The sequence below is a fragment of the Nycticebus coucang genome, chromosome 3 (genome assembly GCF_027406575.1).
Source record: "Nycticebus coucang isolate mNycCou1 chromosome 3, mNycCou1.pri, whole genome shotgun sequence".
Lineage (NCBI taxonomy): Eukaryota > Metazoa > Chordata > Mammalia > Primates > Lorisidae > Nycticebus > Nycticebus coucang.
The window spans coordinates 41,566,751-41,579,898 of record NC_069782.1 but is presented as its reverse complement, the minus strand read 5'-3'; the positions used below and the strand labels follow the sequence as shown (position 1 = coordinate 41,579,898).

General features: G+C 37.0%; 1 protein-coding gene across 1 annotated transcript in view; it reads left to right on the top strand.

Moving 5' to 3' along the window:
• Positions 1–2,390: 2,390 nt before the first annotated feature.
• The window catches only part of LOC128580901 (uncharacterized), a 38,075-nt gene continuing 27,317 nt past the window's right edge, over positions 2,391–13,148 (top strand). The window contains exons 1-8 of the mRNA XM_053583360.1: positions 2,391–2,440; positions 3,800–3,844; positions 4,664–4,801; positions 5,196–5,328; positions 5,800–6,057; positions 7,885–8,099; positions 11,238–11,427; positions 11,571–11,873. Of these exons, the coding sequence (XP_053439335.1) occupies positions 3,800–3,844; positions 4,664–4,801; positions 5,196–5,328; positions 5,800–6,057; positions 7,885–8,099; positions 11,238–11,427; positions 11,571–11,873 (1,282 nt within the window). The 5' untranslated portion in view covers positions 2,391–2,440. The remainder of the gene's footprint in view (positions 2,441–3,799; positions 3,845–4,663; positions 4,802–5,195; positions 5,329–5,799; positions 6,058–7,884; positions 8,100–11,237; positions 11,428–11,570; positions 11,874–13,148) is intronic.

Below are 13,148 nucleotides of genomic sequence, written 5' to 3'. Positions count from 1 at the left end.
TGAAAATGTATATACCAAATATTCAATTCATTTGATGGATTTTTAACTTGATCATATTTATCACGGACTACAAGCTAATTCAATGCTGATGAAATAATTTTGTGATTGTCATCTTCCACTTTTAAAGGCTAAAATGATATTGAAGACCTCTAGAAATTAAATAACACGGATAAAGTTCACATTCATAACTGTGCTTGAATTAAGACTTAGCCTTTGCCACCATGGAGTTCCTAACTTGGTTTACATTATACAACAAAAGTAATTATTTTGCTACCATATAAACAAAGATCCATAGGAAGGCATAGGTGCAAATATTTATGGCCTACTACTTCATTGAGAGTATAAGTTAGGGTGCCAAGGAGGAGAGGAGAGAGATGAAGTTTGAAAACGAATTTGGTGAGAGATCCATTATAAACACTAAGAGTCAGAACAGCTTCTGAAGTAATAGAAAGTATATTTATTTCAGGAAGATCACATTAGCTAACAATGTGTGGGAGAATTCAAACAAGGGGGCAATCAAACAAGGAGGCACAGTCCAAGCATTATTTATGGGCAGTAACTGCAGTGAAGCAATGACACTCGTCTCTCTACTAAGTATTTATACTTTAGTAAGCACTTTACAAGCTTACTTACTCTCACCACAAGCAACTCTTGAAGAGATGCTTAAGGCTAACAATGGAGCCATAGGATCTGGAGTGAGGTACAAACTCCTTAACATGGCACATGTGTGAAAGAGAGAGAGAGAAGAGGAGAGGAGGGGAGAGGAGTGGGGAGGAAGGGAGGGGAGGGGAGGAGGGGAGAGAAGAAGAGAGAGAATATGAATTAAGGTTTTCAATTAAGTCTGGGACAATGGTAATAGAGAAGAAGTAATCATTCTAAGATATGTTTTAGAAGTAGAATCAAAGGGATTTTGAGGACAAACTGACATTGAGTGGTGAGTAAAAGAAGCTGGATATGGTAAGCTGGTGTGTTTTTTTGTTGTTGTTTGTTTGGTTTTTGTTTGTTGTTTGGCTTGTCAGTTGGGTAAAGGATTCTTTGCTTAGCAAGGGCTGGAACAGGGAAGATCATGATAGTTTTGAAAAGATGATTTTGAATTCCTTTGGTGGGCATCCAGACAGAGATGCCCATGTTGGAGCTGTAAATACTGCCCTGAAGCCCTGTAAAGAAATAAAATACAAAATGGAGTGCTTGAAAATCTTGAACATGGCTGAAATCCCCAAATGTATGAAATAGCCCAGACTCAAGGGAAGTGTTAGGCAGTTAGCTAGACAGAACAGGGCAGATGATGGAAGTGGCTAGGCTACTTTGGATTGGTCTGGGTCAGGCTGACTGGGGCCATTAAGAACTGGGGTGGGGAGGGGCGGTTGTTACCAAGACCTTGCAGGTGGCTTGCGTTGAGAGGGGTTAAGACCCTAGGAGACTTCCAAGAAGCAGCTGATACTCCTCAAAGTTGTGTATAAAATCTCAAACTGTGCTTTCTACAGAGCCTGCTGTCACTAGGACGGGCCTGGCTTGCTTTCCCACTAAAACTTTTATTTGCTCTTTTCAATTATTTCTCCAGGTAACTGGCACCACCACCCGGCTCTAACAGCACCTTGGGCTGAGTGTGGTGGCTCACGTCTGTAATCCCAGCACTTTGGGAGTCTGAGGTGGGTAGATTGTTTGAGCTCAGGAGTTGGAGACCAGCCTGAGCAAGAGTGAAACCCCGTCTTTACTAAAAATAGAAAACTAGCCCGGCCATGTGGTGGGCACTTGTAGTCGCAGCTACTGGGGAAGCTGAGACAAGAGGATCACTTCTGCCTAACAGTTTGAGGTTGCTGTGAGCTGGTGACACCAGGGCACTCTACCCAGGGGGACAGAGGCTCGTCTCAAACCAAACCAAACCAACCAACCAAACAAACACTCTGGGTTAAGTAGATTTTTAAACTGTAAATGTTAGGGGGCACATTGCTGTGGAGTAAGATGGAAGGACCAAGAAGGGGTGAAGTCAGGAAAGCTAACTGAGAGGTCTCAGGAAAGGCTAAGGGTTCAATCAATTCTGTCAAATGCTGCAGAAAAATACTTCTCAAATACACGTCAACCATTAAAAGAATGCGGCTTCATAGCTACACGGATGAACTTAAGCTCTCACCGAGCTACTCCCAGCCGCCCAGTCGACTTTTCTTTTTTCCCACAAGATGCCAGCCTTTCCCACTCGCGTCCTCCTCGGTCGCTCTGCCCTTTCCGACCTCCCTGCAGGCAGAGAGCAAGTCTCCCCCGCCCCGCAGCGCGCTGGCCTCGCCTCCCACCCCTGGAGCCCCCGCCGCTTCCCGTCTCCTTGGAGACCTTCATTTAAGTAGGTCAGGTAAAGGGCTTCGCTGGACAGAGCGAAACCTCCCGCGCAGCAGCGCCAAGGGCTGCAGCAGAGCCAGAGGAGAGGACGGGGCGGGCAGGCGGCGAGGTGGGCTGGGACCCGGCCCGCCGCGGGCAGGAGCCGCTCCCCGCGTCTCCGGCTCCGGCCTCCCGGGGCGCAGCAGCCGCCGGTCCGGGTCCCAGGGGGTTAGCGCGGGGTGCGGGCGGCGGGCACCTGTCCCTTCTCGGCTGTGCATCCTCCAAGCCGTGTCTTCCAAGTTTCTGTTCTTTCCTTCTTGCTCTACCAGTCCTCAGTCCTTTCCTTTATTCTATGGCCATCCCTCTAGTGGTCAAAAGCTGGCGCCTATTTCTAAACCGATGCACCCCGGGACGCCGCTCTTTCTCCTCTGCAGGCGAGAACACTGTGACTCCTGCAATTGAATTTGAGGAGCTGTTTGGGTGGACGGTGGGGTGGGGAGGACTTGAGCGAGCAGCCGGGAGGTTTCCTCCTTCCCTTTCTTATTATAGTACCTGAGTCTTAAAATTCCACTTTGCATTTAGATTTAAGAGGGAAATTAATAGCATAACCCAGAGGATAGAACAGTCACATCAGATTGTGATAATGGACAGGGTTAAAGCTTTGCAGTTTTGTGGAAAACTATGCGGGTTTAATGATTAGGTATTTCTTTTTGGGTTGTGTTTTATCTGAGGTAAACACCTGCCTATTGCAAAAATAAAGAGGATTTTGTACGCAGAAAGTTGCTTTGGTGAGCTTTAAAGAGCTTTAAAATGATTCTGGGAACCTTTTTATTGTTAAAATGGTATTTTCAGTTTTATGAACACATATAAAGTATGGGGATATTCTTTTTTTTTTTTCTTTGTGCCTTAAATTGAATGTAAAAGTTTTCAGGTCCTTCTAGAGACTCCATATTCCTAGTGGATGCTACACAAGCTTTTCAGATGAAAGGAGTTTTAAAATAAATTGAGTTGAAACAGTTATTGACCATTTCTTCTATTTAAAGTTCATCAACAGTATTTTGAAATATTTTTCATAATGATAGTGTAATTTTAAAATATAAGGAATTATTGCCGTGAACAGCAGTGTGTGGGTGTTCTAGATTTCCATCAACTGAGGTTAAATAATTTCACACAATGCAGTGTAATTTTGTGTGATTGCCTGATAATTCATTTTATTTCTAACACCTCCTTTATATTTAATTAATGCAGTTTCTAGAAGCAAATTCATATATTATTTGTTGCAAAGTACTGTTTCCAATTTTGTTAGGTGGATAAAATTATGCAGCGGATACTTCTCAATGAGCTAATAATTGACTCCATTGGATGAGCAGTCTAAAGCACATGACATCAAAGTGACACACACGTACACCACCTGCAGAATGTCCAGTAGTTTAATTCTGAAGTTCAAAATATACATGTTTAACTGAACTGAATACCCTTGACTTTCCAGATGGAGAAACTAATTATTCTGATCTGGTTACAAGATATTGTTCAGGTAAGACATTTTTGAATGTGCTCCTGTTGGAATAATTTGCTGAAGGGCAGGATAAGACTGCACTGAGTCTATGTTTCTGGAAAATGAAGAGTGTATTGAAGGGACATGACACTAAAATGTAAGATTTAGTACCTAAGAACATTTTTCCTGCTGGGTATTGCACACACGTGGGCATATAGATGGCATCTGTTTTCATTGCTAACAGATTTTTTGGGGGGTGGGTGGGTAATCAGTGAGGGAGAGTTTAGAATTTGATAAAAGACATGGCATAGTAAGTTATTTCAAGGTTAGTTTTTGATATACATACCGTTCTCTTGGGAGTTGAAGGTTTATTTGTCATTTAGGGAACATAAGAGGTCTTTGATCTTGTGGTCTATTTTACCTTGTTTGCTAATATTTTCATCGCATCAAAATGAACTGCGGGTCTAAAATGACTCAGAGTTAAGTCTCTTGTACCCAAATGTGTGTTGCCGAGAATGTCTAGGAAATAATGTGATTTGTAGACGTTAGCAGCAAGGTATACAACTGACACTTTGTTTTTCTTAAGACTTTGAGGCTTCTCCTCTTTGCCAACCCAGAGGGACACCATGCTTCCAAGTTAGAAGCACAGACCTTACATTTTCTTGCTCTTATATTACTTGCTTTTCTTAAGTAATTACATTTATAGATAGAAGAACCAAATAGAATAATCCCTGTGTAAAACTGCTGAAATGTTTTAAATTACAATTTTGGCATATTTTAGGTGTCAATTTCCTCATGACATAAAAACCTAGAATGAGTTTTTACTAGTTTTACAGTTACTTCTCTTTCCTGTTTCAGATCTCAAATAGTTTCCATTACATACCAGTGAATAAACGCACCACAGAAATTGTTATTGAATGGGATGAATTTCCTAAGGGAGGAAATCCTGAATTTTATTTTTTAAAATATCAACTTGTTAATAATGTTGCTCAAAATGTAAGACATCTTTTCGTTTTTAGTTCTGAAAAAATTAAACATAGCATAAATTTGTTTTTACTAAGTATCATATCATAAATAGGAATTTAATAGTTTTTAGTCTTTCTTATTAATACATAAAATGTTAGCACTTCAGTGAATAGTTGACCAAGTTAATATTTAAATTTTTATAGGAATGACTATGTAATTGTCTTTTAAAATTTATATGCTAAAGAAATGATTTTTAAAAGTAATTCATTTAGGTGAAAATGAATATTTTATATATTTATATTCCATATTGAAAACTGCTTCTCATGAAAGAGATATACAAAAGTCAAACTTTTAAGTGATATCTTGACATAGAGATTAATTTTCAATAAAAATTTCTTAAGCAGGTAAATCTCATTATTTACAGAATGTCAAAAGTATTCTCACAGATCCACAAAAGCTTCAGAAATCAATAACACTAGAGGAAAATAAAGACTATCAAATAATTATACAATCTATAAAGTGTGGAAAAATTTTAAGTGAAAAGTCATTTCAAACCTGTAAGTATTTTATATGTGTTGACCAACTTTATCAACTATGTTACCTAACAATAAAAGGTAAATTTTTATTATCAGATATTTTGAATTTTACAGTGATTTACAGGTATATAACAATATCCTAAAATTACATCATAATATAGTATTTTTTAATATAATGTAGATTTTAAAATTTGAATAAAATTATAAACTAAGGTAAGAATATAATTTCCAGTGGCATTTGATGTAGACTAATATGAGTGGGTAGGTGTAGTGGAGATTTTAAGTATAATCCAGATTATGTAAAAAATATACTGTGGATTTGTAATCCAATTCATTCATTCTAGACTAGAAGAAACTCCTGTATATTCTAGAAAAATTTTATGGGTAGATAATATATTTTCCCATCATGGTGAATCTTTTCTAATTCAATATCTTTTGTGTTTCATTCATTGGTATTTGAATCAGAACTAATTATTCTCCGTGATTTTTTAGGTGGAATCTCAACTAGCAATATTAAAATAATAACAACAACTACAAGTGTTTCTTTTAACTGGAGTGTGCTCTCTTCCAAAGATATATCCGTGTCAATATCTTTTAATAATTCTTCACAAATGATGCAAAATAATGTTGTGGATTATGAGTGGGGTAATTTGAAACCTGCAACCTTGTATGCTTTTACATTTGAATTTAAGCAGTTGAATTTGGATTTCATAAATGTATTTCAGAGACTGTATGTTCAAGTTGAAACAGGTATATAGACATTTGGTTTATTATTAATTAATATGCTTATTATGTATTTTGAACATAATCTGGCAGTTCTATTGTTCTTTTTCAAAGTGATCGAGCCAACTATTAATTACTGAAAACTGCTGAGAAATGAATTAGCATAGTCTCTTTTCTAACTATATAATTTTGGTATCTTAGTGATTTATTGAAAAAAAAAAACAATCTTAGCATATTAAGCACCACCTTGCCAACTTTCCATCATTTCCTTTAAATTGTATTAAATGGATTCTTTTTTCCTTAACTCTGGCAGTGGCTTGTATAGATTTCATAGCTCCTTGGGGGCCTTTAAAATACCAATGAGGCCAGGAGTGATAAGGCACGCCCGTAATCCCAGTACTTGGGAGGCCAGGGCAGAAGTATCCCTTGAGGCCAGGAGTTCAAGAGCAGCTTGGGCAACATAGCAAGACCTCATCTCTAATAATAATAATAATAATAATAATGATGATGATGTACCAATGAACAGTCTGATTTTTCAGATATTAAAAGGTGCATTACAGGGGAGTATCTTTCAGTGGTGACCATTTGACTGCAAAAGATCCATTACATTCTATTATAAACAGATCAGGCTTTAATCCTATTTAAAACTTTCCATTATTTATCTCTGATCAGACCTAAGTTTGGAAAACTGAAGGTTTTGGAAAGGGGACTATTTTCCATTTTCTGGTCTTCCTCATTTCACTTCCTCCCACACAGTGGGAAGAGGTATCAGAGAAGAGAACAGGCTCACAGAGGGCTGATGAAGGCAGTACACTCTCTGTGATGGCCTACGCACCCCATTTAAATAAACCACAGTACACGTATTGTACAGGTGAAGTATAGAAACATTCAGTAAGAAAAAGATGGTAAAGTAATGAAAGCATCTCCTCTTCCCCTCTCCTCCTCCCCCTCAGCCTGTGAAAACTCTGCCCCTCTCCTACTCTCCCTTGCTGCAAAAGATCCTTCTCCCATATTATTCATATGCTGGGTTGAGGCACTGGTGAGGTTTCAACATTAGTTAATGAGCACTATCTTCTCTGAATCAGTTGCTGTTTTCTCTGGTCTGTCTCTGGTGTGCCATCTGGGAGAATAAAACCAGGAAACCATTCCAGCTTCTATTGGAAGGTGAACACTTTTGAAGTCAACTGACTGAGAGCAGAATTCTAAGCAAGAGTTGTATCTAGTGATCTAAAATAATAATCACCTGAGACCTATTAAGGAACACTCTACCAGTACAAAAGTAAAGGAAAGGCAACCTAAATAAGATTTCTTTTCTTTTTTTTTTAGAGAGAGAGTCGCACTTTATTGCCCTCAGTAGAGTACTGTGGTGTCACAGCTCACAGCAACCTCCAACTCCTGGACGTAGGCGATTCTCTTGCCTCAGCCTCCCAAGTACCTGGGACTACAGGCACCCACCACAATTCCCGGCTATTTTTTTGTTGCAGTTTGGCCGGGACCGGGTTCAAACCTGCCACCCTCAGTATGTAGAGCAGGCCCCCTACTCACTGAGCCACAGGTGCCACTCAAAGGAAGATTTCTTTAAAAATACCTGTGGTTTTTATTTTAATGAAGAAATAATTAGACAATTTTTCTTTATAACTATAGCCATTTTTTTTAACTATTTTAATTGGTGGTAATTTGTTTAGTATGTGTTCAATAGTAGCTTTAACATTTTTACTGGTTTGAGAGAAATACAGGGAAATTGTACTTTTCATAGAATTATGTTTTCACAGTTAACTTCTATATAAGTTAAGAGCTGCAATTTTGAAACGTTGTGTTACTGAATTTATCTTTAACCTACTTTTCTTTTGGTAGGTTCATGTTCATTAGGATGGGTAGCATTGAAAAATAACTGTTATAGAATTAGCGATGAGGGTAAGCCATGGAATATAGCCCAGCAACATTGTGAGTTATCCTTAAGTTCTGCGCATCTTGTGGACATAAAAAATGAAGAGGAAAAACATTTCATATTTTCGCTTCTCAGGTCAAATAATCAAATAATAATATGGACTGGTCTTAGAGATATAAAGGTCAGTAAGTATCAAGAAATACATATATTATTGTGATAAATAAAACTATTTTATCTATGTTTACTTATCCCTTATTAATCGATTCCTTTCTTTCTTTATTAACTCAATAACTGCAGTAGGACCTCCACCGTTGACCACCTCCCTCCCTACATTGGCTATATCCTTAAGTTGACCTAATTTCTATAGACTGGACATGCACCCCATGTACTCAATGGAAGTTCCCTATGTTGACCTCCTCAGTTTGTTAGCCAGTTTGTTACAGTCCTTTGGGTAGTCAACTTCCAGAGATTCTACTGTATTTATTTAGTACTTCTTATAAGCCACTCTTTTCTCTACCTGTAGAAATTTCATTTTATAGCTATCTGTTACATATTTAATTTTACTTTAATTTTGGTTTTCTCTAGTCCTGTCCTAACTTCATTTGGGTGATCTTATCCATTTCTTCACTTAATTTACCCCCAACCTAATTATTCTCAAATCTTTATCTAGCTCACTTTTCTCTTACAAGTTCCTGACATACATTCATATTTTTTTCCTGATATTCCTCTGGTTCTTCCTGCAGACACTTTAACATTATCAAGACTGAAATTGTCATCTCTCTCATATTAAACCTGCACTGATTTTTTAATTTCTCACCTCTGCAAACAATACAGAAATACAAACCCCCAAACTTGGAAGTTTTTTCCATTTTATTTCTTTCATTCCACACATCCAGGCTTGTGGAGCTCAATTATACTGAAAGAGATAAGGAAGAGCTGAAGATTTTATTTAGTGCTAGTGAGATAAGGAGTGTGTGATATTTTTCTTTTAACATTTCTGACCCTTTGGAGTGTCCCATGAAATTTCTTTCGAGCCAGCATTTTGCAGAAAAACCCAAGACCTAACATAATCATCTTTGCCAAGTCTATCTATGCTTTCTTCACGATGATCTGTTAAAGTTTATTTTCTGGCACTCAAAGATAAATCTGTTCTTAGAGATATAAAGGTCAGTAAGTATCAAGAAATACATATATTATTGTGATAAATAAAACTATTTATATGATAAATTTATATGATAAATTCAGTAACCCGTAAGATGTCCTTACCTGTAGTGACCCAAGGCAAATCCTATCAATTTGATACCAGTTTTTTCATGAAACTTTACATAAGTGGGGGCAAAACTCTGGGCAATATTTAATTGCATTTTTATCACTTGCATATTGAGTTTTCTTTCTCTCTTAGTAGGCAATGAATGAAGCTTTAATAGATATTTCTTGGACCAAAGTTCATCTCAGATGACTTCTTCCCACCATACTAATCTCTTTCAAAGTAGACCAGTTAGTGTACAGATAGTTGTTTCTTATTGTTAGCGTGATTGTTACAAACCATTTAAATTAGAATATACATACTCTTCCAACAGTTATGGTTACTGGTTTCTGTTATAAAGGTCACAGTATCATAGCCAAAGTGGGACTCACAGGAATCATTGTGGTTGCTAGGAATTAGTCAAGATGCAGTCTTTGCTTTAAAGAGTCTTAAAAATAATTTGGGATGTAAATGAAACATCAAAGTAACTATGACATATCCTTTTATAATAATAGCTTAGTGCTGTAGTCCTCCTAATTGTTAAGCACTATTATATGCATTTTACTTGTATGACAGATGGAGAAATCGGGGCACAGGGGGATTAACTTGCCCATACGACTGTGCTTGGGATTGTCTTCTTAATCCTAAACTCTTGACCTCTACATTAAGCTGGTTTTGGAGGTTGTCATCAAAGTCACCTGCTGGGCCCTAATCCTCATACTGGGTCGGGAAAGTAATCCCTTCTTGAAGCAAACCTGTGCTGAATACGTGTGAATTTGTGATTGGACTTCAAAGATAAAGACTGTGTCTTACTCATAATTGCATTCTTAGCTTTAAACTAGCACCAACTTAGTGAAGGAAAGATTAATAGTCTCTTTTCTCCATTTGGGGAAGGCTATATAGGTAACCTTCATTTGGTTCTCACCACATCTTTGTAGTTATAGAAGGCAATATCATTATTTCTCTTTTATGTAAGGGCAATGGATCTCAGACAGGTAGGGCACATAGCTGATAAATGGCCATGCCAGATTTTGAACCTGTATCTGTTTGATCAATTCTCATGCCCTATCCACTTGAAATACTGCCTGTTTTCAAACTACAGTACCACTTATGCAATAAAGCGGACTTTTTGAGGAAACAGTATTCTTCCATTCTGCCGGGCAGAATGGGAATGTGTTGCTTTAAAGTCTCCTTAGACTATCTGAAGTGAGCGTTCTCATTAATCCGCATCCATGCAACTGGGTCAGTGCTCTGTGTGGTTTTAGGGACGGTCTGACAAGCACGATATAGATATAATATCTGTTTTCATATTATTCTCTCCTCAAGAATTACATTTATTTTTTAAGGAGCCAGTATATACTTGGTGTTTTATATACATACTCTCTGAGCCTGTTGACACCATGCAAAGTAGTCATAATTATCTCCTTTGTACAGAAAAGAAAATTGAGTTTCTAAGAGATTCGAAGTTGCCAAGCATAGATAGTAAGTAGCATAAGTTTGATTAGAACCTAGGTGTATTTTGTCAAAGCTTATACTTTCCCTACTACCCTTTTCAAAGAGAGTAGCCACATAACTGTCTAAGGAGATATCCATTACTTAGATGAGAATTGGGGTTGGTGATATTTACCAAGGACATCCTTTAGCAGAAAGTTATCAATAACCTCTCTTGATACATGCAACTTATTTGATGAAATAAAATACCTAATATTTAATGAATATTTGCTTTGTACCTCATTGCATTTATCCCTTTGAATGCACTGCTTCTTAATGATCACAAAATGATAAGAAGTAGGTTGTATTACTATCCTCTGTGTACAGATGAGAAAATAGAGGCTTAGTAGGAGATTCGGTAACTTGTCTAAATACATATGGCTAATGAGCGAATGAAATTGAACTCTGTCTTTAGCTTCTTCTTCCAAAGGAGTTCTAAATAAAAATATGGAAACTGATGATTTAAGAATCTTGGAAAATTTTATAATGATGTGACTAATGAAAATCTTCAAATATACATATTTAAAATGCAGTGATTGAAGATATGACATATTTCCTTTTAATTTGTCCATCTGATTATAGAAAAAAGGTCATCTCAAGTGGACAGATGGATCATCTTTTGGCCTTAAGAAGAATGAAATATTTTCTTTTTCATTGATACCCAAGAATGAAACAGATTGCTACATTTTACAGCAAAATGCAACTGGATCAAACTATTTCTTTAGAAGATTTTTCTGTTATCTTCCATTGCCATATATTTGTGAATATGAATGTAATGACTTTTATTAATATTCTCTCTTATATTCATGCATTTTGGTTTTTCCTTAATTTTAATTTATTCATTATTTTATTTTATTATTTTTATTATGGAATTATAATTTCTAATTAAAAATAATTCTCTTTTATATTTTTCAGTACCTTCTCTGCAAGAAAACTTTTTGTTCTATATAAAAAATGTTGGAACAACTGAAGTTGTATTTACTTGGAATCCTTTGAGTGTTTGGAAAAATTTGAATAAGTGGCTTAAACTGGGATATAAGATCATCATTAAATATTATTTAGATTTTAAAGAATACCATTTTGAAAGTGTGCCCCCACATACTACAGAAAAAGCAATTACCCAACTGTTTCCTGGTCATATGTATAGATTTTTATTCTTTGCAATAAACAAATGGGAGGCAAAAACTTCTTTAAGTCCAATATTCATTGTAGAAACACGTAAGTTGCAAGACATCTGAAAATATAATTTTTCAAATATTTGATACTGTCTTTGGAGGATACTTTCTGAGGATCTGTTATTTTTTCATAGCACTCTGAGAAGACTGGTTAATCATTTTAAATTGCAATGAATCTCTGTACATGTTTGACTTTTCTGTTAAACTATAAGCCCCGTGAGGTAGGAACTACGTTTTATTTGTCTTATAGCACCAACCAACGTGGAGGATATGATCAAGGAATTTTTATGGGATATGGGCTGATATGGGCTCAGAGCAGGAGATAAACAGTTATGCATTCTTGTCTTTAAGAGGTTAACAATGGAGGTCACTAGTGAGGAATAAAAATAAAAGCAAAACTATATAGCAAAATAGAACAACCTCAGCACTCAGCCAGTGGTTCATTCAATAAATACTTACAAGAGTCCACATGCTGAGTGACAGGGGAAAAGTCATGGAAAGGAGAGGCTGAGACTTGAAGGAAGAAAAGTATGTCACGAGTAAAAGTGTAGAGACAAACATTTCTGAAAGAAGGATTGTGCAGACTGACTGGAGAAGAGGATTTCCTTCCACACGAAGGTAAAATCAGTTTGAGATTTGGTGGTGCCAGGTTTGGGAATGCGATGGATGTGTCCCAGATGGTTGGATTTGACCTAAAAGCAATGGAACTCTATTAAGACTATAATATGTGCAAGATAGTGTTTTAAGAATATTAATCTAGACACATTCATTAGGAAAATTACTAAGTGAAATGGTTTGGAGTTGGGAAATAGTTCTGTAAGAAGTGAGTACCTAAATAGAAGTAATAATGGGAATAAAAGGTAAATAATATAGTCTCTGCCCCTGATGTGATGATCAGAGCTGTCATTAGATGAGGTCTGACAAGTTCATGAACTTGCCATGTGTACTTACACTGGCAGCCCTGTGCAAACAACTCAGTAAGATTTCATAACTTTGGTATGACAGTGTCTCCCGGCTGTGTTCGTGTGCACATATGGCAGTGTCTTGCTGAATGCCGGTCATTATTGTAGCGTTTTTGTGACCAACATGAGGACAGCTCTGATGGTCATTCCAGAGAAAGAGTTTCAGAATTGCTTTGAGGTGTGGACTATGTGCTGGTGTCAGAGCATAGCTTCCCTGGGGGAGTATTTTCAAGGTGACTGTAGTGATTTTCAGCAATGAGGTATGCAGCACTTTTTCTAGATGAGTTCACAAACTTTCTTGTCTTAACCTTGTATATAATAATTTCACACACGCCATTTTGATGGTGAAGGTAGCA